Source organism: Bemisia tabaci, chromosome 9 (assembly GCF_918797505.1).
Source record: "Bemisia tabaci chromosome 9, PGI_BMITA_v3".
Lineage (NCBI taxonomy): Eukaryota > Metazoa > Arthropoda > Insecta > Hemiptera > Aleyrodidae > Bemisia > Bemisia tabaci.
In genome coordinates, this window is record NC_092801.1 from 33,534,831 (window position 1) to 33,561,085 (window position 26,255).

Here is a 26,255-nt window from a genome sequence, read left to right on the forward strand (position 1 = left end):
TATGTAATGGTCTACAATCAGCACGCACAACATATCCGTAACAACAATTGCTGCAGACGCAGCAGAAGGCGAATTGTTCCGTTTAAAAAAAAGAGTATGATAGGATAGGAAGTCTGCATATAACGAAAGGGTATGTATTCGATCGAAATGAATCGAAGGAAGAATGAAAACGTGAACCGATCAACACAGATTCTAAGGATAAATAAATACAAAAGCTGATCAAAATTAGGAGAAAACTTGCATTCATTATGAAAATTTCAAATTGCGCTACCTATCTCGAAAGTATCTTGGATCAGCCAAGATTTTGATTTTCCACGATTTTAAGTCCACACATACCCCCGTACACTCACCCCCTTCAAATCGTTTTTGGGTACATTTTGTTTTGCATCAAGACCAGTGTGCCCTGCCGAACACTCAAAGTTGAGAAAAAAAAGTATTCTGTGTTAAGAGGGGTTAAAGTTTATTTTTTAAATTGAGCCTTATGGAGAGATAAACTTCAAACCTCTTTTTCTCAGTTTCAAATTTATTTGGGTTGGTTTCTTTCTATTAAACTCGGTCTAAGTATTCCCAGTTTTAGAAAAGTTCTAAATTTGTATAAAATGACTGAGAACTTCTTGCTCTGGAAGTGATTTGATTAGACACTGAATCTCTACTGCCGCCGTGCGATAGCGAAATACTTCATTCTCTTTTTCAAAAATTATTTTGAATTAGAATTTTTTGCTTTTGCAGGGTGTCTAGTATTTTTTAATTTGGAAAAATCCTGATATTTTTCCTGATATTGTATAGAAAATTCCTGAATTTTTCATTTTGAAAATTCCTGATATTTTCCTGATTTTTCTCGACTCCTGGCACGGTAGGCAAAAAGCAGTAAGACTTTCTCCGCTAAGGAGATTCGCATAAGAAAAATTCCTGATAAAACGTCCAATTTTTCCGATTTTCCTGATATTTTCCCGATTTTTTCCTGATCGGCAAAAATTCTTGATATTTTCCGATTTTCCGGTTTTTCCTGATGCTAAACACCCTATTTTGGTTACCTCGAGATAGCCGACAGGGCCATTGAACGGATAGTCGACCAGCCTCCGTTCTTCGTCCAAGAATTTGCCTGCCTTCCCGTTGTTCGGCGGTAAAAACAGGCCATAGTTGAAGCTTTCCTTCAATTCCTGAAACAAACAACAAATTTGTCTGTGAAAAAACCGGGAAAACAAATTTCCATTCGACCAAAAAAAACACTCCATTTCACGGCAAAATCAAACACTTTCGAGCGCTTGTCGAAGAATTCCGACGAGTACGTATATAGAATGGACCACTAGACAAGGTACGAATTTCAGCATTCTGATACATGTTTCGTGACTAAAATTTCACGTAGAACACGATGCGCACAGCAAAATTATCGCAATTAACTCCTTACGAAGATATTTACTGATTCTTGATACGTACATTCAAACCATCCGCTCATGAAAACTCAATGCTCTACGTGATTCACATCGCGCGCTAAATTTTATCATGACAGTATCTGCGATTTAAAAATCTGGCAACCTCAATTTGACGCTTTGGCTCAGCTATAGCAAATTACTTATAGTTTGATCAACACATGGTGAGAAATGAACATTCTCGATTGAGAAGCTTGCTGAAACCGTTGTAGTGAGCGATTTGACTCATGTAGAGCTTTGAGTTTCTTGTGAGCGAGCAGTTCAAAATCCGCGTAACCAATGTGAAATAAGAAGGTTAATATCTTCGTTAGGAGTTGGTTTCAGTAATTTTTGTTGCGCGAATCGTGTTTTACGTGAAATTATAGTTAAGTAACGTGTATCAGAATGCTTGAATTCGTGCCTTGTCTAGTGGTCCATTAAGAAATTCAGGATCAGTCTTAAAACTGAGCCCTCGAGAAAAAGTATGATGATTTCAACTGCATTCATGACCGATTTTTGCGCTAGCCTGGAGTGTGTAGTAAGGTTACATACCAGAGACATGGTTGGGTCAGCCAAAACAACAAGCTTGAATCAACCAAACTCCTACACTGAAAAAACGAGATTAGGGCTGGGCCCTAGAATTGCTTCACCTCCACCGCCACAGGGGCAGTCCCTGCGCGGGTAAGGCCCAGCCCTACCTGGACAGGGTCTAGCTCTTACCAGGTAGGGCTGAACCCTGGAGCAAGTAGATTTGGGCTCTACGCAAGCCGGGCCTGCTCCTATGGCGGTGGAGGTGAAGCAATTTTACCTACCCGGTTAGGGCTGGGACCTTCGGCGCAGGTACCAGCCCTAAACTCGTTTTTTCCGTGCTGGCTAGCGCCAAAATTAGCTGGGAATGTTGTTTAAATTATAATGAAAGTAAACTTTATCACGTGAAAACTGGTTCTAGTAACTTTTAATTTTAGGACACGGTGCGGTGTCTAGAATTCTATACCTTGTCCATTCTTTGATTTTCCCCGATTTTTAGGAGGTCATTCCTAGATGAGAAATCTACCTTTTCTTCCACTTCCCTAGGATTTTTTTGGGAGAAACTATACAATTTTCCAGAGTTCCGGATACAAAAATCAAACTTTTTTCCATCTTTCAGTCGATTCTTTGGCAAACATTCAATTTTAATTCCAAAAGCGTTCCTGATGTTCATTTTACTATCGGGTCAGTTTTCAAATTATCATAATAGTAGAGCTTTCATTAGCTCTACTATTATGATAATTTGAAAATTCAGTTGACAGTTGTGGAGTCCCCAAATACAGTGGCAGCCCTGTCATTGTATTTACTCCCTATCTTTGCATGGAGAGTTTGTCTTGATGTAGAGGTGGACTCTCAGGATAGCGTGGGATATCCCCTCCATTTTGGCCTCAACTTGAGAGCTTTTTCTGAGCCTGGAAGTTGATTTCAGAGAAAACCAGTGGCACCACCGTGTTTCTCGCGAACTTTTGCAAAAGAATCAACAGTCAAATTGCAAATTCCTCACACATGCAACATCTCCATTATAAGTCACTCAGATTCGGGAGGAAAGTAGGAAACAAGGCCGGATTACGTCTCTATCTTTGGTTGTGTTGCTCACGTAGCCCTTGAAGCACTACCACAAGTAAAACAAACGGAACCAACACAGTTAGGAAGTATAGCGAGGGACAGGTAGCGCGCTGAGAACGGCGCGGAGATACAACTATTCGTTCTTGAAGGATGTCCGTGTTGCATCTGCAAAATTGAAGGCGCGATGCCGCTGGGCGTGAACTCGCAATTCTCCGCTCTACGCTGCCAGTGAGGTGTCTCTTAGATTAGGAAGAAAATTTGGAAAGACGTCTCTCCGATCTTTGCCTGAGATGCTCACGTACAGCCCTTAAAGCGCCACTGCAAATATGACAAACGGAAACTAACACACGCAGAAGTGGACTCTTCGATAAAAGATGCTCGTTGATGACGGCGCAGAGATACAACTATTCGTACTTGATGGATGTCCGTGTTGCGTCTGCAAAATTGAAGGCGCGATGACGCGAGGCGTGAACTCGGAATGGAGATGTTGCAAGTGTGAGGAATTTGCGATTTGACTGTTGATTCTTCTGTAAAAGTTTGCGAGAAACACGATGGTGCCACTGGTTTTCTTTGAAGGGAATGAGGGACATCCCCTCCATTTTGGCCTCCACTTGAGAGCTTTTTTTGAGCTTGGGAGTTGATTTCAAAGAAAACCAGTGGTACCATCGTGTTTCTCGCGAACTTTTACATAAGAATCAGTAGTCAAATCGAAAATCCCTCACACATGCAACATCTCCATTTCAAGGGAAAATATGCACGAATGTCGTCAAGAGTAGAGTCCCTTTATACTGAGAGTCAAGACAACACCCCCTCATGGAGTCACAAACGGGAATAAAGATTACAGAAATTGAACGTTTTTCGTAATCTTTGATCGACCCATTCTCAAATTCCTTTCTCCGTTCCTTCTCTCATTCCCTTTGTTCCTTGCCGAACCCGTAATTCCCTGGTCCATTCCAGATTATAATCTTTGCAATCGGCGAAAATGTAATCTTGGTTCCCGTTTGTGACACTGTGAAGGCCTAGAATACGGGAACCAATCAGAAATGGATTCACATTGTCTTGACTCTCAGTATAAAGGGACTCTAGTCAAAAGTGCATGTTTAATCAAGGGAAATTTGGCAACTCTGGAATGTTCATACGGCGTTTTTCCTTAGGACGGCAGCACTGACCACCGGTCAGCGGTCTTGGGATCGAGGCGGTAGGATTTTCAGCGGATTTCTCCGATGAGACGAGACGACGCGGACGGGGCATCCACGGGTCCATTTCCTCGGTCGGTCGGTGTTTTACGAGTATTACTCGCTATTAAATTAACGGAATATTGATTCTCGATTCCCGAGTCTCGGCCCTCGTATGAGCTTCGTGAACTTTCCATCGTCGCGTATCCGAGCTCCTACCACGTCGCACTCGTCCCGCACCGTTAGTCGCATTTCCCGCGCTGCCGCCTGCGGGCCGATTATTGAGATTGATAGAAAAAGCTATAGACAAAGAAGACATAAGAGGAATAGAGCGATTCTATAGGTTGAAATGGGTAGTTCTTATGGACTAAGGGAGAAAATGATGGACTAACTATTGGGTCTCTCGTGGGTTGCCGTTAGTTAGTCTATTACCTACGTCCTTCGTCCATTGCAATCACCCGCTTCCACCAATAGGATCCTTCCATATCCTTTTTTTCCTCTTTGTCTATTGATATCAACTTCAATAATCAGCCCGCTGATTAATGAAATGGATAGACAAAGCAATGAATCGTAGTCGATAAAGGTTCGATAATCATTTGCAGGGTGTCTACTAAAACAGACTGGCCATAAATCAGTACTTTTCCGGTGCATTTCCAAAAAATTCAGTACCTCCTTAACAGAGAAATTCAGTACTTTTTCACTTTTTCCAATTGCCGAAATTCGAAAATTTTCAACAATTGGAATTTCTCGCTCAAATTGCGACAAAAACGACAAAAATTTCGGACCTACTTGCGGAATTTCCGCACATTATCAGTACTTCCGGACTGCCTTTAAAAATTCAGCACTATTCCCGGATTTTCCGGAAATTCTGGACTTGTAGACACTCTTTGGTTCGAAACAGTAGAATGTAGCCTCAAACAAAAATTTTAGGATTTAAGTTGGAGAAGCTGAAAATGAGGAAAACCCTCCATCCTCTAGATCGTTACGTGGGTGAATTCAAATAAGGGTCAAATTCCAGGTTCTATTTCCTCCAAAAATTTTTTTGTGAATTTTTGGGCAAACCAAACTTTATTTTGACTATCATTAGGTGTAGACTCAGGAAATATAGCTCGTCGAGCTTAATAGTTGGGCTTAAACCCGAATTTCCACCGTCAAGTGTATCATTTCCCAAAATTTGCTCTAATTTTGCCTGATTTCCCAAATTTTCGTCCCAGAGGTGACATATGATACTTTTAATTGAAAATTGCACACAATTGTCATAAAAGCATCGTCAAGCACTAAATTAAAGCATAATTGAAAACATTTAACCCTTTCCTATCTTGCAGAACCAAAAAAATTGAGGAAAAATCATCCGTCATAAAAGATATCTGGAGCTTATTCTGCTTGTCTTTTAGACAGTTCCGTCTGTTTATCAAAATGCGCACTGTTTTCCTTTAACACGAGAAGAAGCTTTTATTTCTTGGAATATTGCAATACAAAATGGATCAAAAACACCGAATTTTAAAACTTCGAGTGGGCGTGTACCCGCTGAAGTGGAGATAAAGCCAGGAAAAGTTTGAGGACTAACACCGGTCAACTTTTTTTTTTTTTTTTGATTTTCCGAAGATTTGCCAATGGTTTTGAAGTAGATTTTTGGTGCTGATTCTGAAGAACACCTCCATTTAACTGTATCAGTGCGATTTATCCTGGGAAAGTTCGGAAGTTTTCCGGAGCAATCGGAATTTTCCTTAAAAATCTAGCTTTTCCAGTAGAGTCAATTTTCCGGAAGAATCTATGCACGATGGAAAAAATCCAGGAATTTTTCGATTTAGTAGCCTAAGATACATAAGAAACCCTATTGCACCCCTATCAAAATTTCCTTTCTTTTCCTAATACCAAGATTTTCCGGTCCAGTTTCATTAAAATCAATTAGTTAGTCACCGAGATAGTGTTTTAAGCCACGGCCACCATCTTAGATTTTCGAATCTTGGAAATTTGACTAAAATTCGAGTTCCCCATTCAAAAATATCCGCGGGTACCAAGTTTCGCGTAAATCGCTTGATTAGGCGCTGAGGTAGCATTTTAGGCCATGTCCGCCATCTTGGATTTTTGAATTTTGAAAATTCGACTAAAAATTCAAGTTCCCCATTGAAAAATACCCCCGGGTACCAAGTTTCACTTTAATCGACTGATTAGGTGCTAAGATAGCATTTTAGGCCACGTCCGCCATCTTGGATTTTCGAATTTTGAAAATTCGACTAAAAATTCGAGTTTCCCATTTCAAAATACCCGCGGGTACCAAGTTTCGCGTAAATCGATTGATTAGGCGCTGAGATAGCATTTTAGGCCATGTCCGCCATCTTGGATTTTCGAATTTTGAAAATTCGACTAAAAATTCAAGTTCCCCATTGAAAATTACCCTCGTGTACCAAGTTTCACTTAAATCGGTCGAAAAGAGCGCCTACAGGGCTTAAACAAACAAGTCTCAGTTGATTAGGCGCTGCGATAGCATTTTAGGTCATGTCCGCCATCTTGGATTTTCGAATTTTCAAAATTCGACTAAAAATTCGAGTTCCCCGTTGAAAAATACCCCCGGGTACTAAGTTTCACTTAAATCGGTAGAAAAGAGCGCCTGCAGGGCTTAAACAAGCAAGTCTCGGTTGTAACAGTTTTCCACTCTGTCCCACTAAACTGGGACATGGGACAGGATGGAAACATATGGGACAGGATGGAACGGGACAAGATGGAACGGGACAGGATGGAATAAGCTGTTTTTGGCGCGTATACGTAGTATACCGCCTTTGCGATCGTTTCGAACCCTACTCGATACAATAACCGAGTCCCTTAGTTCCTTACCGAAAAGTGACTACCGCGAACTTCTGAGATTTTCCAAAGCGTGTAAAAAGTTTATTTATCCATCAATAATTATGATTTAAAGTTGTTTCTCATTCTGGGGCTCATTAGTTTATGTGCAGTGAATACCAAGAGTCTACGTTACTTGGTTTTTTCAAAAAAAGCCTAAGAATGCGACGCGCTGATTTAAATTATGCATATATAAGCAGAATCAAGCGAATTGATTCGAGGATGGCTGAGCAGGTCGGCACTCTCGAAATGAGAATTTAACTCCTCCGTTTTGTTCAAAACGTTGCTTTGACAGATCTGTAACCTCGGTTATAATTTCCAAAAGTTGGTACCCGTGCTCTGATAGTGCAATCTGTGTAAGTGCAATCTGTGATGAGCCTCGAGACTCAATAGACCATTAGCTAAACGTGGCTCATACAGGAATCCACTTACCCCTCTCTTTCCCACGCTCCTGCTCACTGCGTCGGCGTCTCGACGAACAATAGCTAATGACGGTTGCCAAGCGATGCCGGGATCCTCAGCCCGGATCCAAGTATAAAATTGGTGATGTATTACTTCGCCACTTCGTCGCATTCCTTTCCGATTTCCAACCGTATAGAGTCAATCCACCGTTGAAACAGCAAATGATGAATAGGAGTCACGAGAAACCATGAGTGTCATATGAAAGCGTGCTATAATCGGGTCATGTACTGCGTAAAGCAAGAATTGCACCGTCTGATTACTTTGCTCTCATTGGTTATCCCTTATGTACGTCATGATTGATTGCCTCCGCATTTACCCCATTTTATCGGTTGGTGTGCTCATCTTCTTAGAGTTTGTCTATACTTCTTCGCCGTTGCCTAGTTCCCGATTTCACTGCTATGTCTGTCCGCCATTTTTGCGAGTAGATTCCGAGCTTCGTTTTTCGAGTCCTGTTCTTTTCTTTTGCGTGATTTTCATCGTTTTATTGAAAGTTTCAAGTGTGCATCTGTCTTCCTGCACATCCAGCAACATCCACGGTAAGATTATTTTATATTTACTGCTGTATTTATCATCCACAGTTCGTCTTATACATGGCTCTTTGTATACAAGGGAATTCAGCCCACTATGGCATCAGAGTAGTGCTATTGCATCAATAAGTGAACATGTGATTCTCATTACCTTCAATCCACCGGGCAATATCACCTTGAATGAAGAATCAAAATTTTTCATCATCTTATTTATTTAATGTGACAATTAGACCAAAGTCCCGTAACCCCTTCTTGGAAGGAAGCCCATTTGGTTCACGTCACTAATTACTGAACATATCAATATTGGGGCTATTTTCAATCTAAGTGATGGATCATGCTGTATACTTTGGAAATTTTGATACAAGTTTCTATCATGGGGTTAAGTGAAACTTATTCGAAACATACATGTCAGTACTAGGTTTGTATATCAATTATACCACAGTAAACAACCAGACTTGATCAATACCATTGTTGAGGTATCGTTTTAGATGCATTGTTAATCTCAGCCGACTTAAAAGTACGAAATTGCATGATGCCATCATGAGTATGACAAAAAAGTAGACATCCAGCCGCTATTCCAGCAATTGCGTTGTTGCGGTTAAGCCAGTTGTGTAGCGATGCCCAGAGCTCACTGGTTCACTGGCCAACTCGTCAGTCTCACAGTTGCTCAGCGCACCATCACATAGTATTGAATCATTGTGACCGTTTAATTTTAATTTCATCTATTCAATAATTTTCTTAAGTAAGACATATGAATTGATTCTTCCAAAACCTTTGATGATTTTCCAAATAAAACTCCTCCTGCATTATTTGTTATCGGCAGCATGTAGGTAATATAATGGATGGCATTTAACATTGTATTTTTCAATCCTCTATCAACAAGCCATAAGTTTTTCTTCATATCTAATTTTTCCCCAATGCTTTGAAGATGAGAATTAAATTTTTTTTTGTGAAATGCTTATCTTAGCTAAATAATTTTTTTGCAGATGGTTCGTAAAGTAGCGCCAAGAAAAAGAAAAAACTTCCAAAGCGAGAAAAATACTCCGCAGCGCAAGGTGCTTAAACTTCAACATGACGAAGCAGAAAACCCTTTAAACGTGAGTACTATGATTTTGTCATGGGAACGGAGTTCCCCATGATATTACAATCGTTCCGTTGCTTTCGCTATGGGATTCCCTATACCTCTGCGACCTTGAGCGTTTCGCCCAGTCTCCGATTTTTGGTTGATTTTCCGATGTATCAAAAACCGTTGTATTTTTTAGCCAATCATGTCTCTACGTCAAGTTGTGTTGATTCCTAAAATTCGCTTTCAGCGAGTTTTTTTCCACCTCGAGATGTCGTGTCTGACTGGTAAATCTGCGCAGAACCACGAAGTTCCGTTTTTAGGCAAATTCTTTTTTTTGGGAGGTTCTGATTGGTTATTTTTCGCCATCAGTCTTCTGTTCGTTGGTGCAAAAGATCGCCTACCTCGTTGCTCTTGAGAAGCCGCCATTATCCCACCTCAAATTTTAAACATAGATATGTCACTTTTGCAACTCTGCTGCATTCAATCCTTTCAAAATTAATTCTGCATTCAATAATTCATGAAAATTTAGTCAAGATACTTTCTAAATTGCATCTGAGCAATATTGAGAGTGTAAAATCACATCTCACCTATCTGCCTACTATGTTATCATTTACATTATAATAATCATTATTTGCCGTCGTAATCTGTATTTTTCTTTTATAATCATATTTCCAGAAGATACTGATATTGACGATGTCATCTCCGAAGTTGATGAACAAGATAACAATAAGAAGAGTACCTGGCATTTTAACGGTAAGAAAAAATTTAAATGCGAATACAATATACACTTGTAAGTTGATGGTGTAACTGCAGCAATACATATCTCCATTTGCAGCGTTGCAGAATTCCTGGCACATTTTATTTTCTACTTGGAAAACTACTGAACATCATGGTTTCAAAATTTCAATGATTTTCCTTTTTTCTATGAAGAATATTCTATGAAATCTTCAAGCCATGATGTTGGTTTTGTCTCCTTTTAAAATATGAAATTTTTGCAGAAATTTTGAAACACTGAAACCAAAATACGCATATTTACAGTTTCACAGTCAAAATATTACTTTTTTAAAATATAACATACAATATTCTTTTTGCTTCAAGAGAAATAGATTAATGTAAAATATGAATCAACTGTGGTTATGCATAACTGTGCATCGCTGATGTGCTTGTCTAGATCATTTAATTATTTGTACCTTAACACAAATTAAGAGGATGTGTTCAATGATTAAGCCTCCTTTTCCAAACCAATGAAAATATGCCTGACCAAAAATAATCCACCCTCAAAATATTTTCTCCACTATTCTGCCGTGCTAAGGAAAAACGCCATATGAACCTCCAGACATTGCCAAATCTCCTTCGACAAATCACTAAATTTCAAGGCAGTTTGTAAATATTTTTCTTTCAATTTCTCAAGTATTTTTGCTTGCAATATCATCATAAAAGTCTGCAAATTTCTAGAAAAAATATTGATAATTATCGTCAAAAATAAACATTTTATTGGAGGAAATTAGGCAACTCCCTAATGTTCATACAACATTCTTCCTTGGCATGGCAGTATCGTCTATCCTGGTTACCTCCTTTTTGGTTTCATTCATGTTCAATATCATACGAATAGTAATTACGTGTCTTATCACTGATGGACAGAAACAGGCTCAAAGAAATCATGAAATGTATGTACTATTCTTAAATAACATGCTCTCTCCTCTGTTTCTCTATAATTATTGAAGAGTTAAAATATCAGCAAGTATCATGGGTTTTTATTCCTGTAATGACATTTCTTTCCTATTGATTTCTATATCTTCATTTTTTCATGTAACTATTTTCAAAATTCATTTCTTATTTTATATTGTACATTATGTTTCATAAACATTAGATGAGTCTGCAGTAGACGTAAACATGCCGATCACACAAATTAACACAGACAAAAATCAAAAGCCTATAATTGGTAAAGTAGTCTCGCTTACCAGTCTTGCTTCCTATAAAAGCCCCCAGAAAAATGGACTAATAATTAAGTCCATCCTTCAAGATATGTCTGGCCAAATGGGCCTGTTGCAAACTTTTGCTAGAGCAAAACTAAGAGTTGTTTCTTACAGATAATGCCTCCAAAATCACGATAAGCGCATCGGTAAAGTCTGAAATGCACTCACAACTTCACAATCTGCCTAAGAAATTTGCGGTTTTTTGAGCTTCCCGCTTCGAAAACGATACTACGGTACAGGTGAACATTTTGTTAGAGGAGCCGTTCCATTGGCGGCAATACTCATCATGGCCGACGCCAGTCCGCCAAAACACGTGTGATGGGACGAGATAACATCTGAACAGGATTAAATCAGATAACAATCGGCGTGTTTACGTTTATATTTTCCTCGCCCGCCTTAATTGATCTTGAACTCTCCTCGAATTACTCGCGGAACTGCGCAAGCGTCGGCCATGATGAATATTGCCGACGATGGAGGGACTCATCTAACAAAATGTTCACCTGTGCAGTAGTATCGTTTTTGAAGCGGGAAGCTCAAAATAACGCAAATTTCTTACGCAGATTGTGAATTTATGAGTGCATTTCAGACTTTGCCGATGCGCTCATCGTGATTTTTGAGGCATTATCTATAGGAAACAACTCTTCATTCTGCTCTAGCAAAAGTTTGCAACAGGCCCATTCTGTTAACAGGATTCAATGAACAAGCTGAAAAATTAGCCTCAATTTTAGAATTGAATGAAAGTTATCAAATATCGAAGGCAATAGTAAAGCCTGCTGCACCACTCTTTAATAAAACAAGTCATCCCTATGAATTAATTGCGTCCCAGAAAACACAAATCGAACGAGTCAGCAAAAACAAGGTCAATTTGCCTGATGTCACTCACAATTTTGCTGCATTTGAAGACATTAATAATAACTTGATTCCCCAAAATACTATTGTTCATGTCGAAGGCACTGTTACTGAAGTATTTTCTGCTTCCTCCGGCATAAATACATATCAGAAACCATATGAACGCAGAGCAGTAACACTTACAGATTATGCTGATAATAAACTTAATCTTATTTTATGGAACGCCAATGTTAATATAATTCAGAAAGAGCATATTGGCCGCAGAGTCAAAATATTTGACACGAAAATTTCCTTATTTCAAGAAGCTGTCTATGTAAATGCATCCAACTCTAGAATGGAAATAGATTATTAATGACACACTTCTCCAATTTTTATCAGTACAAATTCTTAACTTCATAACAAATTGATAACTTGTAAATTTTACAAATATTTATTAAAATTTATATCTTTTAAATTTTTCATTCAGTATTCTTTTATAAATAAACAATGTATCATTTTCTCATATATGTCCAGTTTTTATGTAGTCTATAAATATAATGTTAATAAAATCGTCTCATTTTTACAATAACTGTGTACACATTTGTTTTAGATCACAAACCTGAGTGCCTTAGAGATATGACAGGATTTTTTGGCTCCTTTATTGTGACAAGTGTGCAACATCCAAGGTACGAATTATTGGCGCGCCATATCAACACTTTGTGTTGGATATCTCTGCTTGTTTAAGCTTATCTCTAACAGTAAAGACAATTTTGGTGTTTTTTTTCACGGAATATTTAGTAGCACATCCTAGAGGATCGGAATAAGAGAAAATTTTCCCTAACGCACACTTCGAAAGTATTTTACGAGCTGATATTAGTATGTGTGTGTATGCTTGACGCCCTGGTAGTTATCGTGTATAGAATTCTGTTTGGCATCGTTAATGGCGTTAATCTTGCACAAAAATTTGCGAATTTCAGAATTTTGCCATCTACGACGTGTGAACTGTTCTATCAAAACAAAAAAAGTCGTTTTTGGAAAAACCTCAACGTTACGGCAATCATTTAGAGCTTATTACATCGTTGCCATGTCTCTCCTGACTGTTGCTGACTGTTGCTCGGGACAATGATTCTAGGGCGTCAAAAAGTTATTGATGGAGCAAAAAAGAAATTGACATATTTTTTTTCTCAAATTCAAAAGCATTACCTATCATCTCCGATAAAGTTTTCTCAAATAATCACTCTGGTTATGCTGCAACATCGATTTAAAGTCAAGAACCAGGCACGGGGGACAGGCAAATTTGGGAGAAATATAGGCAATTTGCACATTCAAAATTCTCCGAAATTTTTATTTCAGTCCAAGTAAAGTGGGAAATAGCATGTAGTAGTCAACAATAGTGTGGAAAATGAGAAAAAAATTTTATTTGCCCATGTTTCTCAGATTATGACGATTAAAACCGCTCGGGACACCAGATTAGACGCTTATTTGAACTCACCCACGTATCTTATGAACTGCCCCGGGGCAGGATTTCAATTTTTTGCGAAAAATTATACCTTGAATTTCAAAGTGAAATATTTCATGAGATCGGAAAAATATGGCAAATATTTTTCAAAATCAAATGCAAAATCAAATGAAAGGCAACTGGTTTTTGTTTCTTGGTGTTTTTTAGTGCGTATTGCATAGCCAGCCTAAAAATATGTTTCCGATTTTTCACAACGATGGAAAATTTCATGAAATATTTCACTGAAATTTTCAACATTTCATATTCTTTCTTCATTTCACACGTGCAGCCCTGCCCCTGGGTCGGTTCCTGAATTTTACGAAATGCGAGCGGTCACGGTCAACTTTCTAAACTGTTGCAGCTGAAATTGACGGGTCTCCAGACAATTTTCGAGGACCTGCGGATAAATTCGCTCATTTGCCTGGACTCAGCGAGAGATTCAATTAAGTGCATTTTAATCTAGAGGCGAAACGCAACGAACCTTCGTCGATCAATCACTTGAGAGCTAGGACGGAAATTCGAAATCGTGACTTAGGACTCCCGCTGGGCCCATATGGCACTTAGAAACCTCATCGCCGACAATGTTGTTCACTCCATTAAGCAAAGCTATCTTTTTTAACTATAACGGTCCGTCATGGGATAACTCAAGAGTTCTCATTTACTTTTGAACTTAATACATGTAGAATACATCCTAACACATATTGATCAGGGTTGCCACAGAATTTAGAAAATGAAATTCCCTGACATTTCCCTGACACATTTTGGTGAAATTCCCTGACAATTGAAGATGCTTCTAATGGTTAAGAAGGCATCATTGAAAGTAGTTTTCAGGCAAAATTTCTTGTTCAAAATCTCAAATCCATTCTAAAAAGCAAATGAAGGTGATTCAACACATTTCCCCTGACATTTCCCGGTTTTCCCTGACTGTGGCAACCCTGATTGATACATCTTTCGATGAGTTCCAGTCTCGAGTCTCGATAAACTTTAAGATTCTCACTGAAGAAAAACAGAGGGTAGAGGCCGCTTTGAAAATACACTGTCTAGTGTCTATGACTGTCACACGCATGTAACAAATCTAAGCTGAAAATCAGGAAGTTGATCTTTAAAATTGATCACTCCAAAATTTTCAACCGTGCAGACTCCGAAGTCGACCGATATTTTTTAAACTTTGGAGGACTGTAGCTTCGCGGGGTGTAACCTCAGAGTCCATCTTCGCACGGGGTAAACGTCTTATTACTTTCAGCTGAAGAATCGTCCTCTGAAATCCCGCCGGTTAAACCTTACGCACCCGCATACTGTCATGCTAAGGAAAAGCGCCGCATCAACATTCGATTGTGGCCAAATTTCTCCTCATAAAATTATTCTTTTTGAGGAGAATTTCGAATATTTTTTCTTGGAATTTTCTGATAATTTGGATCTGGTCACAAATAATATCCGAAAAGTTGAGAGAAAAATTTTCGCTGATTTTCCTGGGAATTCATATTGTATCGAAAAAAATTTGGCAACGTCTGAGGGCTCATATGGCGTTCTTCTTTAGCACGGCAATATGTTTCGGCGCGTTCAGATTTTTATCACGTGTGGCCAGCCGGCGTCGCGGCGCCGGTAGAGGGAGCTTTTGCCGGTACCGATGGACTAGAGTCCCTTTATACTGAGAGTCAAGACAACACCCCCTCATGGAGTCACGAACGGGAATAAAGATTACAGAAATTGAACGTTTTTCGTAATCTTTGATTGGCCCATTCTCAAATTCCTTTCTCCGTCCCTTCTCTCATTCCGTTTCTTCCTTGCCGAACCCGTAATTCCCTGGTCCATCCCAGATTATAATCTTTGCAATCGGTGAAAATGTAATCTTTATTCCCGTTTGTGACACTGTGAAGGCCTGAAATACGGGAACCAATCAGAAGTGGATCCACATTGTCTTGACTCTCGGTATAAAGGGATTCTACGATAGACGATGTCGACGCGGCGCACGGTGAATCGAATGAATTAGAGAAGTCGGACATGAAGTTTTTGACTCAAACTGTAAATTTTGAAGTTCATACCGTCACATTTTAAATTGTAAAGGGTTATTCTGGAAGACAATTTCACAAGAAAACCAATGAAGCCACTTTTAGAACCTCGAAGTTTTGTATAAACGGAGTTGTGAGCTTTTAGAGTTTCCAAATTTTGTCTGACCTCTCCCACTGACTCGATCTAGAGTACCTACATAGAGAGAGTATGGACAACTTGAAATATGTAGCTCTTAGGGCCCAAAAGGGTAGGTAACCTTTGAAAACGAAAAATGTCACTGTCAATCTTTAGACTCCAATATTAAACGAAAATGGACAAGAAAATTCATAAGTAAGCATTCTTCCGCAAAAGTGAGTAAGTTTATGCAAAAACCAAGTCAAATACGTGCTTTACCAACGACAGTTCCCAACAATTGTGATCATAAATCACTCTAGATGATTTGAATTCATAGATTGCCTACCCTTATGGGGTCTAAGAACTCCATCACCTAACCTCAAAATTTTCGACAAGTCCGTACTCTCTCTATATAGGTACTCTAACTCGATCCACTGTGCGGCGGCGCGGCGGTGCGGTGTTTTGGCCGCGAGTACACGTGTATCCGAATTCCAGGGGGGCGTCGCGTCGGCTATCAGTCGTCACGGGAGGTGAAAGTTTAGCGCCCGAATTAGTCGTCGGCGGGAGTTCGGGACCGAGACACCGACATGACAGGAGCCGAAATCGGGCGCAGCGAATCCTGTCCTGTGTCCGTCTGGTCCTGGTATCCGCTGGGGCCGGGGCCCATGAATAATGGATCCCCCGTTTTTGGGCGCCGCCAAGCGCCAAGCACTCGGACCTGCCCGATACCATATCATGCATCCCGATATGGACGTATTTCTATCAAACGGAACTATGTGCATTAAGACATGCGCCCTGAGACCCGTAAGAATATGTGCATAACAGGGCTCACGTCATAATGCACATAGTTCCGTTTGATAGAAATACGTCCATATGATGGATTGTTTCGGTTCCAAACCCGGAGAGCAATAATAGAGGCATCTACTAGTGTCCTGACAATAGACGAAACTTTTACTTTCCGAGCCGTATTCATAGTTGTTTAAAACAGCTCCGTTCATTAGAAGGCCTTCCACACTGGAAAGTACGGAAAATATTCTGAAAGTACTCGATGAGTACACTGAAAAAAAAAGGCACTTGGCTGTATAGAAATAACGTCCGTTACGGGCTCCGAGGCCGAAAGTTACGGGTGCTGGAGCCATAGCCTCAATTGCTCCCGGTGCCACGTCCGGAACTTTCGGCGTCTGAGCCTGGAACGCGGATGGTATGTCTAAATAGTCCGTAAATACACACTGGAAAAAAAAAAAAACCACATTGGATCTAGAGTCCAGACTCTTAAAAACATCGACAAGAAAAATTGCTCTTGATTCAATCGGATTTAGGCTTGAATCAAGAACCAGGCCTCTTAATTTGAGCGGATTTCCATTTGATTTAAGCTTGAATCTGATTGAATCAAGAGTCTTTTTTCTTGTCAATGTCTTCAAGAGTCTGGACTCTAGATCCAATGTGTTTTTTTCCGGTGCATGGTTTATAGTTCGATTAAGGGAGGTCTAAGGAGATCCTTCAGGGCTGCCACAGACCTCAGAAAATGAAATACCCTGATCTTTCCCTGATTTCCCGGACACATTTTGGTGAAAGTCCCTGACCATTGAAGTAATGCCAGACGGTTAAAAAGACATTATTAGAAATAGGTTTCAGGCAAAATTTGTTGTTTGAAACGTCGGACCCATTCTAAAAGGGACATAAAAGTTTTTCCCTGACATTTGCGTCACTTTCCCCGAAATTTCCTTCCTATAACTCGGTGGCGAAGCGTGAACGCTCGATTATCGATATTCTCTCATTTAAAGGTACGGTAAAAAATCGATTGTTGAGGCGCTCGTCGCGAACACCCTGTTCCCGATTCTTTTCCGTAGATTTCAATTGAAGATCGATCGATACATCTGAAAATACGCCATTCCCTGATTTTTCCTCGATTTCCCTGATAAAAACGGCCAAAAACCGGGGGAAAATTCAAAATTCCCTAACAGACGGAAAAAATAATTCCCTGGCAAAAAGGGAAAAATTCCTAATTTTTTGGCACGTTTGAACTGATTGGATGCAAGTTACAATTTTTTTCATGTTTTAGGAATATAATGTAATAAATGAAGCACAATATATGAAGCCTAAACCTATGCGAGATATTTTTGCCTCATTATTAAAATTTAGGAGACAACAGCAGAAATTTTGGTAGAAATTTGCGCAAGAGCAAAATTCGCGAAACGTTTCCCGGAAAATCCGTGTTTTTCGATTTCCCTGACACGAAAATTGCTTGCAAAATAAAATTCCCTGATATGCCAAATTTTCGCGGATTCCTTGACGTTTTCCGTGATATCTTTGACAAAAAAAAAAAAAAAAAATTCCCTGGCATTCCCCGGTTCTCCCGGTTTTCCCGGTCGCTAGACTCCTTGGGTACATTCCTTTAAGCTCGTCACAGTTTTGCGATTTCCCTGACACGAAAATTGCTTGCAAAATAAAATTCCCTGATAGGCCGAATTTTTGCGGATTCTCCGACGTTTTCCCTAATTTCCCTGACAAAACAAAAAAAAAAATCCCCGACTTTTCCCAGTTCTCCCGGTTTTCCTGGTCACCAGACTCCCTGGGTAGGTTTGTACATGTACATTCCTTTAAGCTCGTCACAGGTATTCGATTTCCCTGACAAGAAAATTGCTTGCAAAATAAAATTCCCAGACATGCCGAATTTTTTGCGGCTTCCCTGACGTTTTCCCTGATTTTCCTGACACACAAAAAAAATTCCCTGGCATTTCCAGGTTCTCCCGGTTTTCCCAGTCGCTAGACTCCCTGGGTAGGTTTGTGCATTCCTTCAAGCTCGTCACAGTCATAGAGTTTTTTCTTCGGAATGCAGAAATCGCATGACACAGACACTCTCTCCCCCACGCAATTAAACTTCAATGAAAAGACGGGAGGCCGCGGTTCGTGCTTAGCGAGCTCGAAAAGAACGCAGAGGGCGCTCGAAGCCCCTCGACGGGGGGTCGTGGGCGGGGGGAGGGGGGGCATAGTTTTCACTCGAGACGCGCGCGGGTCTCGTGATGATGTGCTCTGGAGCCCCTCCTCATCATTTTCGAGAAGGGGCGACTCACTCGAAAGTTGAAATAATAAACCCGGGGAGTCAGTCGTCGCTCCCTTTCGTCGAGTTCACCCCCTTTTACACCCCCTCACCCCCACTTCTACACCCCCTCACCCCACTTGGCCAATACTAACTTGACGAGATCGGAAGTATTTCCACCTGGGCTCGGCTTGAAAGATCCGCAGCGTTGCCTTATCGTCATCTTCCGGCCAAAGTATCACAAGCGCCATTCGACGTTTCAAAATTTCCGTCGCCATTATATTTTTTGAGAGAAAAGTTATTGGTTGAATCTGTTTGAAAATTCCTCTCAATTTTATCGACAGCGCAAAGAAAATTCAGTGAATTTTTCGGACAGCTGCATGGAATAATAATTGTTCTGTGAAAAAATAAAATGGCGGCGGAAATTTTGAAACGTCGCATGGCGCTTAAGATATACTTCGGCCGGATGGTGACAATATGTGTTCACCGAATTTCCGGTGGCTCTTAAAGATTGATTGGAAGTGGAGATGGGCTCTTCTGCTTGACAGTGAGCTGATTATTAAAGCTGATAGACAAAGACACAGGGAGTATGGATCGATCCTATTGGTTTGAATTCGTGGTTATTAAAGACTAAGGTGGTAAATGATGGACTAACTATAGGGTCCCTCGTGGGTTGCCGTCGATCATTTAGTCTATACTACTCCTTTGTCCATCGCAGCAACCCGCTTCCACCAATTGGATCGCTCCGTTTTCTTCTTGTCTTCTTTGTCAATAGTTATCCCTATCAATCTCAATATTACGCCCGCAGATTAGCGGTGGCTACCCCATTGCGGCCTCAACTGTGCGAGCTGTAATTTAGCGTGTAAGTCAATTTTGGAGAAATATACCACTATCAGGGCATCGTGTGCCATCGTGTTTTACGCAAAATTTAATGTTGGTATATAATGTTTGGATCAAAACTCCCAGCCACATGCAATAACGCCATTAAAAACTACGAACTATTGAATCACGAATCTGTGACACGAGCAAATGATCCATTGTTAATATTTCATGGATTTGCAGTGAAGAGTAATTTGACTCTGTTAAGTCGTTTAATTTTGCCGAGAGAGAAGCGCGTAGCACACGTGTACTTCCCCTATTTTTGAAGCAATTATTGCAAAATTATCTGAAATTGGAGTGCGACTCCATCATGAATTAGGGCACTAGGTAATTTTGTGTGGCTACGGTCGAGTCACGGAGTACTTGCATGGTGTGCCTTAAAAGCTCTATATTCCGTAATTAGCAACATTATAAACTTCGTGTCAAATTGTGAATCTAAGAGAAAAACTGTCCGTGCTTCGTCTGCTTTTCCTTTATCTGTCGATTTCTATCTGTGAAAATTTCACGAAAAAAGTCTGTTGCTGTTCTCGTGTCCAGAAAAATCAGGGAATTCGTTAGGAGATTGGTGTCATAAAAAACAAAAGTATCCAGGATTCGTGAGGAAACGAAAATTCAAGGAATTTCACAGATGATCGGTACTTTGGACCACAAAGTTCTTATGTTTCGCTCCGTGATCATATAATTTTGCTGATCAGCGTGGACTTAGCTTTAAAGATTGGGGACAAAAATTACAACAAATTTTAATTGCTAAGATAATTATGTTTTTTTCTGAAGTGAATGTGAAAGAAAATGGGCAAAACCTTGAGTTCGCATCAGAAGATGTGTCTGCGGAGGTTGAGACTTTTCTGTAGAATTGAGAACATTTTAACGAACATTTTGATTTATCAAGAAACATTTCACCTCCTGATCACTGAAAATTTCCTAAAATTTTCAGGAATCAGGAGGAACCACTGTATTTCAGACCATTTTCCTAAAAAAATTCGAGCATTTTCCATCGTATACCGAGGAATGAAAAAATAAAAAATTAAAAAAAATCAGAAACGGAGGACACCATTCCTGCCGTGCTACGGCAGAACGCCGTATGAGCCTTCAGGCGTGGCCAAATTCCCTTTGATAAAAAACGAATTTTCAGGGCAATCTGTAAATATTTCCCCTCCGATTTTTTGCAAATTTCATTCGCTATCAGATCTAAATCATCTGGAAATCTCAAGAGAAAATATTCATAACCCTTCTTGAAAATGAACATTTTCGGAAGGAATTCGGCAACTCTCAAATGTATATGCGGTGTTCTTCCACAGCACGGCAGATTATTAAAATAGACCGTATTCGATAACGGTTCGATGTATCGTTGGGTTCAAAACAATAGAACATAACCTCAAACCAAACTGCAAGGATTTAAGTTGGAAAAGCTGAAAATGAGATAATTCCTGACAATTTCACTTTGCATTGGCATTTGGTACTCAAAATAATAGAAAATCTGTTACAAGAGACCCGCTCTCTCAGATTTCTGAATTTACTTGTGAGGCTATGTTCATGTTTTGAACCAATCGATATCGATACAATTTCACCCGTTTGATGTATCGAATACGATCTATATGATTATTTCGCAATATATCTGCAATATTTGCACCGTGTTTCTCCTGAGCTGAGATTCGGCTCGAGCTGCCAACGGTGCGAAGCCATGACATCCATTTTTCGCTAGGAAACACGAACAGGTCGGGCGTCGGTGTAATCTCATATTTATGCGTCAATATTTATCCACTAACAGCCTCCTTAACAGCCAATTTATGCGCATTTTTCAAGAGACCCCGCGCCCCCTTCCCCTCCCACCGCACAGTGGCTCGAGCCAACACTGAAAAAATAATATTGGTGTATTTACTGAGAAAATGGTAAAATTACCAAGAATTCAGGGTTCTATTTGATCCCAGTTTTTTCTTGGTAAAATTACCATTTATGGAATTGGTAATTTTACCGAGAATCTCGGTAAAATTATTGAACTCTCTCGGTAATTTTACTGGACCTTGGTAAAAACACCAATATTTTTTATCGACTGTGGTAGAATTACCGAGATAAAATGGCAAAGTTACCGGGAATTGATTACCAATAAAAGTGGTATTCTTACCTGAAAAAACAGTAAAAATACCGGTTTTTAGGTAAACTTACCAGTCTGTCTTGGTAAAATTACCAATAATTGGTAAAAAAAAGTGAGATGGTAGAGGTGCCAACGGACCTTGGTAAAAACACCGAGAATTTTTTTTTCAGTGAATCAGAGAGGTCGGACATGAGATTTTTCACTAAAACTTTGATTTTAGTTTTGAATCTAAAATTAAAATGGTGTTGTTCGAATCAAACTTTATTAAAACTTTGATGTTCATTCCGTCGTATTTTTAATTTCAAGGGGTGCCTCTAGAAGAAAATCCCACGAAGAAACCAATGGAACCACTTTCAGAACCTCGAAGTTTTGTATAAACGGAGTTATGAGCTTTCAAAGTTTTCAAATTTTGTCCGACCTCTTACATTGACTCGATCTACTGTGCGCCACTCCCCGGAGATGCTGGAGTGGAATTCAAAGCCGAACAAGTAAACGAAGTTAATTTTCACAAGCCCTTCTTCCAACTACCTTCCGCGCGGTCGGTGGCGAGAGATGGAAAGTGAAAATGATAAAGCTGTAACGATTGAGAAGCTTTTGAAAGTGAAAATGTATGAAAATTGGTGGAGTTTGGAGAAGATAAAAGCAAAAAAAGACCGCGTTATCCCGATTCAACGATAAAATTCAAGAGAAATACAGCAGTCTTATACATCCGCGATTTCAATGATCACATTCTTTGTATCACAAAAGTTCCGGGATTCGCAACTTTTTCGTTCAAACTCTCACTCCGTGTTCGTCTAAAATTCCGAGGTTCTTTCCAGAGTTCTTCAAAAGTTCCGGAAAATGCAAAAGATTTGGAACATTTTCGGATTTTCAAAAGTTCCGGGAAAAATTCAGGAAAATCTCAAGAGTTCCGGAATTCGGTACTAGTTCCGGGAAATGGGAGAACTGTACGATTTGGATAATTTTTGCTTTGCAAAATCGTTGCATTTCTGCGGGCTGATCTTTGAAAGTGATAGACTAAGCGATAGACAAAGAGGACAAGGGGAAAATGGAGTGACCGAGAAATCCACCAAACTTTGGAAAAGTTTCGGAAAATTTAGGTATGAAATAAAAAAAACTTTGCTTGAAGGGCGGATACGTAATGCATTACATTGATCAAAATACACTTCGGCAACTGTGTTCGGTTTCATCAAGTGTTAACCGTTCCCGCTCAAACATCTGCACTTTTCTGCAGTGCTTCTCCAACGACGCCAGCATTCCATGAAAAATGTCGATTATTCGATGACTTGTCTACGACAACTGTCTATGTCAACCATTCGACTGTCGTTTTTGCGCCTAGGATGAAATTCGAGTAGAACACGTTATAGACACGGATTTTTAGGGATTTTGGCCTTTGGACCAAAATAGAGCCTAAATTTTGAGGCCAAAAAATATGAGTACTGGCAAGACGCAATAATTCTTGAAAAATTTACATCATTAGCCGCAAAATATCAAAAGTTCCCAGGATTCTGGGAGAAAGTCGATTGAGGCCCTTCTTGGTACCTTTTCTTGCACATTTTTGAGATTCTCTTGGTCAATTTGGCCTCCTAAGGTGTAGTGGTTGTAACGCTGGCTCTATAATCAGGAGGTCCCGAGTTCAGTTCCCGGCTGGGCGACCCGAGTTTGATGGTCTCAAACAACGGTTGAACGGGAACCGTCAAAACCAAAACCACAAAACAAATAAATAAATAATAAAAAATAAAGTATGGCTTTCCCTTGGGGGGGTTTCGACGTCCCTCAACTAAATAAATAAAATAATAAAAAAATAGATAGAGAAAAGTGTCAATCAGCGCGAACTGTTAAGCGCGTCAGCGACGTGCCCAGTCCGTGCCGTGAGCCAAGTTGAGAGTCAGCGCGAACTTTTCAGCGCACCTAAAAGATGGGCCAAGTTCGTGCCGGTAGCTGCTCAATTGACTCAGTGGAGTCAGGAGTCAGGGTAAGTGATGTAACACGGGGTAATGTTTCACACTTTAGATTTATTTGTCGAAGTGACGTACAAGGTGTACCCACTCTGCGGCAAATAAATAGGATTTGTCTACTGGACAGGCCAGGAGCCTCGAATTCAAGTGAAGCGCAGGGGGCTCTGAAAACGGGACTGAATTGCAGCGGCAAGAGCGGCCGCTGGGAAGACGGGGTCCTCCACTCGGCGGAGGATGCGCGCGCATCTGGGGCGCTGGAGTGGGGATGATGCTTCGAGGGGTGGCCCTGGCCAAGGAGCCGTCAGGAGACGGGGGGCGAGGGGGGTCTACATAGAAATAAGTCAAATAGCACCGCAGAGTGGTGAACATACAAAAATTAAACTAAATTAATATCTTATGATCAATGAATAAAATTGTACATGTCTGTAAGTAGATAAAAACTTAAAATAGCATAAATAAGTTGATTAAAACCCAACATACCCCCGACCGCGAACTACTCGAGGGTTCGCAATTAAAGAAAGAACACTGATTATCGAATCCTATAGTTAAACTTACGTATTTACAAGTACAATTGGTCGTCCTTTTCCTTTCTTTCCATCATTTTTTTGTGACGGAACAAAGCTAGGCGCTTTGCCTTTTGACGCTTTCTGCAATTTTTCCCCGTTGGCTTGCTTTTGCGGCGTGGCTGATCTACTGGGCGGCTCCGTTGAGGGTTGTCGTCACGCTGACCGCTGGTAGCTGATGTCGTCGGCTGTGCGGGAGGCACAGAAAATTGGTTGCAGGATGTACTCCTGAGACGGCACTCCTGAATCAGTTTCCAGTGATGAGTGGCCAAGTGATTCGGTTCAAGCGGGTACAATGCCCATGTGGGCTTGCTGGAGCGCGCACTATCAGTCACGAGGTCACAGTTAGACGGGTTGTTCGGAACAATTGTCGCGGGTGCGCTCGACTCTTCAATGTCTGAAAAAGGCGTGAGCATTTCGAGCACATTTTCTTCAAAAATAACAGTTTTGTCATACGCGATCCGTCTCTCGCGGTACTCGTTGAGAGAAATTCTGCGTTTCGGTTGGGGCGTTTCACTGAATGAATCCCAATCTATGTCAAAATCACCACGCATGTTGCGCAATGTGTAATTTTGATACCAGTCTGAATCGTCCATTTCGATGGACACATGAAGTGAGACTTACTTTCACAAACGATGAGCGAGAACTGAGGCTTCAGAAGAGCTCCTCAAAATTTTAGGGAAGAAAGCAAGTAATAAAATCAAAAAGAGGAGAAAAACATAAAATTGAACTGTTCAGAGTCGTGTTTCATATTGCGGTTTCTTGAGCTGCAAATGAGCCTTTCAAATTATGAGTGCCGTTGAATGATGAGAACCTGAGGGCACATGTGGGCCCGTCAAGGTGAGGGTGTCAAGTGGTCGGAGCGGAGGGTGCAGCTTTAATGACTGGGAAGAGGGTAAATTTTTACGGCCGGACGCTTGTATGTTCCTCGAGCCGTGCGGACTGTCACCACTCTCACCACACCATCCTTTCCGGGGTGAACGGCATCGATGATTCCTTTTTTCCAGTGAGTTGGGGCGGTATCGTTGTCTGCCATGAGGACCACTGCCCCAATTTTCAAATCTTCTTGGCGTTGTTGCCATTTTGTCCGTTGAATCAAGGTGTGAAGATAATCTCTACTCCAAATTTTCCAAAATTGCTGAGTGATTTTCTGGAGTAGCTGCCAGCGGGACAGCCGGTTAGTAGCCATTTCAGCAAAATCGTATTCGGGTACCGCAACTAACGGCCCACCTACTAAAAAATGTCCTGGAGTCAGGATGTCAACTTCAGTAGGGTCAGTTGATAGATGACATAGAGGTCTGCAATTTAAGATGGCTTCAATTTTTGCGAAAACTGTAGTCAATTGTTCAAATGTCAAAGATTGGTCGCCAATTATTCGTTTTAAGTGGTATTTCGCTGAAGCAATTCCTGATTCCCAAACACCTCCAAAATGGGGAGCAGAAGGGGGGATGAAATTCCATTCAATTTGTCTGCTTGCCAGTTGATCATCCAGTGTTTCTTTTTGAGAGAGTAAAAATGTATAAAGTTCGGAGAGATGGCGTTTTGCCCCGGTGAAATTTGTAGCGTTATCGCTAAAAAGTTTTTTGCATAAGCCACGGCGGCTAACAAACCGGTCTAATGACGCAAGAAAGGCTTCAACAGTGAGGTCACTGACTACTTCTAAATGAACAGCCTTTGTCGCCATGCATAAAAATAAACACAAATAACCCTTAATTTTTCTCGGATTTCGGCGATTGTGTTCTTTGAGTTCAAAAGGGCCTCCAAAATCCAGACCCACTTCTAAAAATACCTTTGTAGGGTTGACTCGACAGGAGGGCAAGTCTCCCATCAAGGGCGCGGCATTCGAAGGTTTAACTTGAAAACAAGAAAGGCATTTGCTCAGTCTTGAGCGAATGATTTGGCGAGCGCAGGGAATCCAAAATTGGCGAGCTAAGAGAGATTGTAGTAATCTTGGTCCAGCATGTAAGTATCGTTGATGAAAACAATCGATGAGTAAATTTACCAAATGGTCACTTTTTGGTAATAAAATCGGATATTTAGTGCTTTCCGGTAACTTCGTGTTGCGCAACCTGCCCCCGACCCTGAGCAATCCATCAGTGTCAACAAAAGGTTGCAGGTGTCCCCAATTTTTCGGAATTTGGCCTTGCCTCAAAAGCTTAAATTCGGCAGCAAAGTGTTTGCTCTGCACTGCTTTGATGAGGCATGTAAGGCTGTCTCTAAGTTC

General features: G+C 40.5%; 1 protein-coding gene across 4 annotated transcripts in view; it reads right to left on the reverse strand.

Moving 5' to 3' along the window:
• The window catches only part of Prosap (SH3 and multiple ankyrin repeat domains prosap), a 324,904-nt gene that overhangs the window by 25,704 nt on the left and 272,945 nt on the right, over positions 1–26,255 (reverse strand). For all 4 annotated transcript variants that reach the window (XM_019041269.2, XM_019041268.2, XM_019041265.2 and 1 more), the window contains one exon: positions 1,035–1,160. In XM_019041269.2, the coding sequence (XP_018896814.2) occupies positions 1,035–1,160 (126 nt within the window). The remainder of the gene's footprint in view (positions 1–1,034; positions 1,161–26,255) is intronic.